The sequence below is a fragment of the Vigna unguiculata genome, chromosome 1 (genome assembly GCF_004118075.2).
Source record: "Vigna unguiculata cultivar IT97K-499-35 chromosome 1, ASM411807v1, whole genome shotgun sequence".
Classification (NCBI taxonomy): Eukaryota; Viridiplantae; Streptophyta; class Magnoliopsida; order Fabales; family Fabaceae; genus Vigna; species Vigna unguiculata.
This window is the reverse complement of record NC_040279.1, coordinates 17,315,576-17,317,852: the sequence shown is the minus strand read 5'-3', so window position 1 is coordinate 17,317,852 and position 2,277 is coordinate 17,315,576. Positions and strand designations below refer to the sequence as shown.

The 2,277-nt window shown below is 52.2% G+C and overlaps 2 protein-coding genes across 2 annotated transcripts; both read left to right on the top strand.

Annotated features, from left to right (window-relative positions):
• On the top strand, window positions 1-465 carry LOC114188982 (uncharacterized mitochondrial protein AtMg00860-like). Its single transcript, XM_028077677.1, has one exon. It carries the CDS (start codon window positions 1-3, stop codon window positions 463-465), a length of 465 nt encoding a protein of 154 aa, XP_027933478.1.
• Window positions 466-512: 47 nt separating this feature from the next.
• Window positions 513-1,910, top strand: LOC114188974. The gene has a single exon (XM_028077666.1). It carries the CDS (start codon window positions 513-515, stop codon window positions 1,908-1,910), a length of 1,398 nt encoding a protein of 465 aa, XP_027933467.1.
• The last annotated feature ends 367 nt before the right edge of the window (window positions 1,911-2,277 follow it).

Below are 2,277 nucleotides of genomic sequence, written 5' to 3'. Positions count from 1 at the left end.
ATGCGTCTTAATCCTGAGAAGTGTGTCTTTGGGGTGCCGGCCGGGAAATTTCTGGGTTTCATGCTGACCGCCCGAGGCATAGAGGCAAACCCAGACAAATGCGCCGCTATTACTGAGATGAGAAGTCCCAAGAACTTGACGGAGATCCAACGGCTGATAGGACGGCTAACTTTTCTGGCGCGTTTCTTACCCAGACTAACGGAGAAGGTCAGGCCGATCCTGAAGATCATGAAGAAGCAAACCGCAGAAAAATGGGACGGTCAATGCGAGGCGATGTTTCAGGAGATAAAGGAATTGATCAGCAGTCCCCCCATAATGACCCGACCGGTAGAAGGATTGCCTCTGCAATTATACTTGTCAGTATCAGATGACACGATCAGTGCGGCCTTAATACAAGAAGTCCCTGAGCAGCGGCCCGTTTATTTCATCAGTCGAGTGTTGCAGAGTGCAGAAACAAGGTATTAGCTGATAGAGAAGATAACCTTGGCACTGTTAACGGCTGCTCGCCGGTTATGCCAATACTTCCAAAGTCACCAGGTGATCGTCCGCACGATCATCCCATTGCTAAGATACTCCGAAAGCCCAACTTAGCGGGAAGGATGATCGCCTGGTCGGTTGAGCTATCCGAGTTCGGGCTCAAGTACGAACCTAGAGGCTCAGTCAAAGGACAACATTTGGCAGACTTCGTAGCTGAACTCCACGAATCGATCCCCCGATCGAAGGATATTTGGATTCTCTTTGTCGACGGATCATCGGATAAACGTAATGCTGGAGCAGGGATCGTCCTCGAGGGACCGGGCGGCCTCACGATAGAGCACTCCTTACAGTTCAAGTTCAAAGCCTCGAACAACCAAGCGGAATATGAAGCGCTGATCGCCGGGTTGAAGCTAGCAAAAGACTTGGGGGCGACGAGGTTAAAATGTAATACCGATTCGAAGCTTGTGGTCGGGCAGGTACAGGGAGAGTATCAGGTTAAGGATGATTTGTTGCTCCAGTACTATCATAAAGTGCTCGAAGCCATGAAGGAGTTCGAAGAAATCACCATCCAACACATCCCTCGAGCGGAAAATGCCAGAGCCGACAGGCTGTCTAAGCAGGTGGAAGGAAAAGAGAAGGGCCAGCTGAAAACTATCATCAGGCAAACCCTGACGAGGCCTTCCGCAGGAGAGTGCGCTGCAGTAGACCGGGCGGCAAGTTGGATAGGAGAGGTGCGACAACTCTTGAAGAAGTGTGAGGCCGGAGAAGAAATGAGCCCGCCGGAGAGGAGACGAGCACTTCGATTCGTAGTCATCGGAGAAGACCTATACAAGAGAGGATTTGCAGCGCCGCTACTCAAGTGCTTGTCAGAAGACGAAGCCGAGTACGTTATGAACGAGGTCCATAATGGCATTTGTGGAATGCATACCGGTCGTAGGACAATGAAAGCGAGAATACTCCGAGCGGGCTATTTTTGGCCGACCATGGAACAGGACTGCGAAGCCATGATACGAAAGTGCAAAGGATGTCAAGCCCATGGAAATGACGTAAAGAGGGCTCCGACCGAGCTACATAGCTTGACCAGCCCGTGGCCGTTCGCTCAATGGGGCATGGACATCGTCAGACCCTTCCCGGTGGGCCGAGCACAGAAGAAATTCATACTTGTGGCAGTGGACTATTTCACCAAGTGGGTTGAAGCAGAGGCCTTGGCTAACATCACCGCTCGGCAAGTCCACTCCTTCGTTTGGCGCAACATCATATGCCGCTTCGGCCTCCCTCACACGATCATCACCGACAACGGCCGTCAGTTTATCGACAAAAAGCTGAGGGACTTCTATATGCAAGTAGGGATACGGCACGTTACCAGCTCGGTCGAACATCCCCAAACCAACGGTCAGGCTGAGGCCATGAACAAGGTTATAGTGCTGAGTTGAAGAAAAGGTTGGGAGAAGCCAAAGGAGCGTGGGTGGACGAGCTGCCGCAAGTCCTTTGGGCCTATCGGTGCACCTCACACGGAACGACGGGGGAGTCTCCTTTCAACTTGACGTATGGTACAGACACTATGCTTCCGGTCGAGGTGGGGGAGCCAACTCTTCGGTGGGACATGCAAGATCTCGAGGTGAACTGTGGATGCCTGCGCGAGGAATTGGACTGGACGACCGAACGAAGGGAGCGAGCAGCCGTGCGAGCTGAAGCATGTAAGAGGATGGTAGCAAGGAGGTATAACGCGAAGGTTAAGCCAAGGAGCTTCATCCGAGGAGATTTGGTATGGAGGAAAACCAATGAAGCACGAAAGAAGTC

Coding starts and splice junctions, on each gene's coding strand:
- LOC114188982 (XM_028077677.1), top strand. CDS start 1: ATGCGTCTTAATCCTGAGAAGTGTGTCTTTGGGGTGCCGGCCGGGAAA.
- LOC114188974 (XM_028077666.1), top strand. CDS start 513: ATGCCAATACTTCCAAAGTCACCAGGTGATCGTCCGCACGATCATCCC.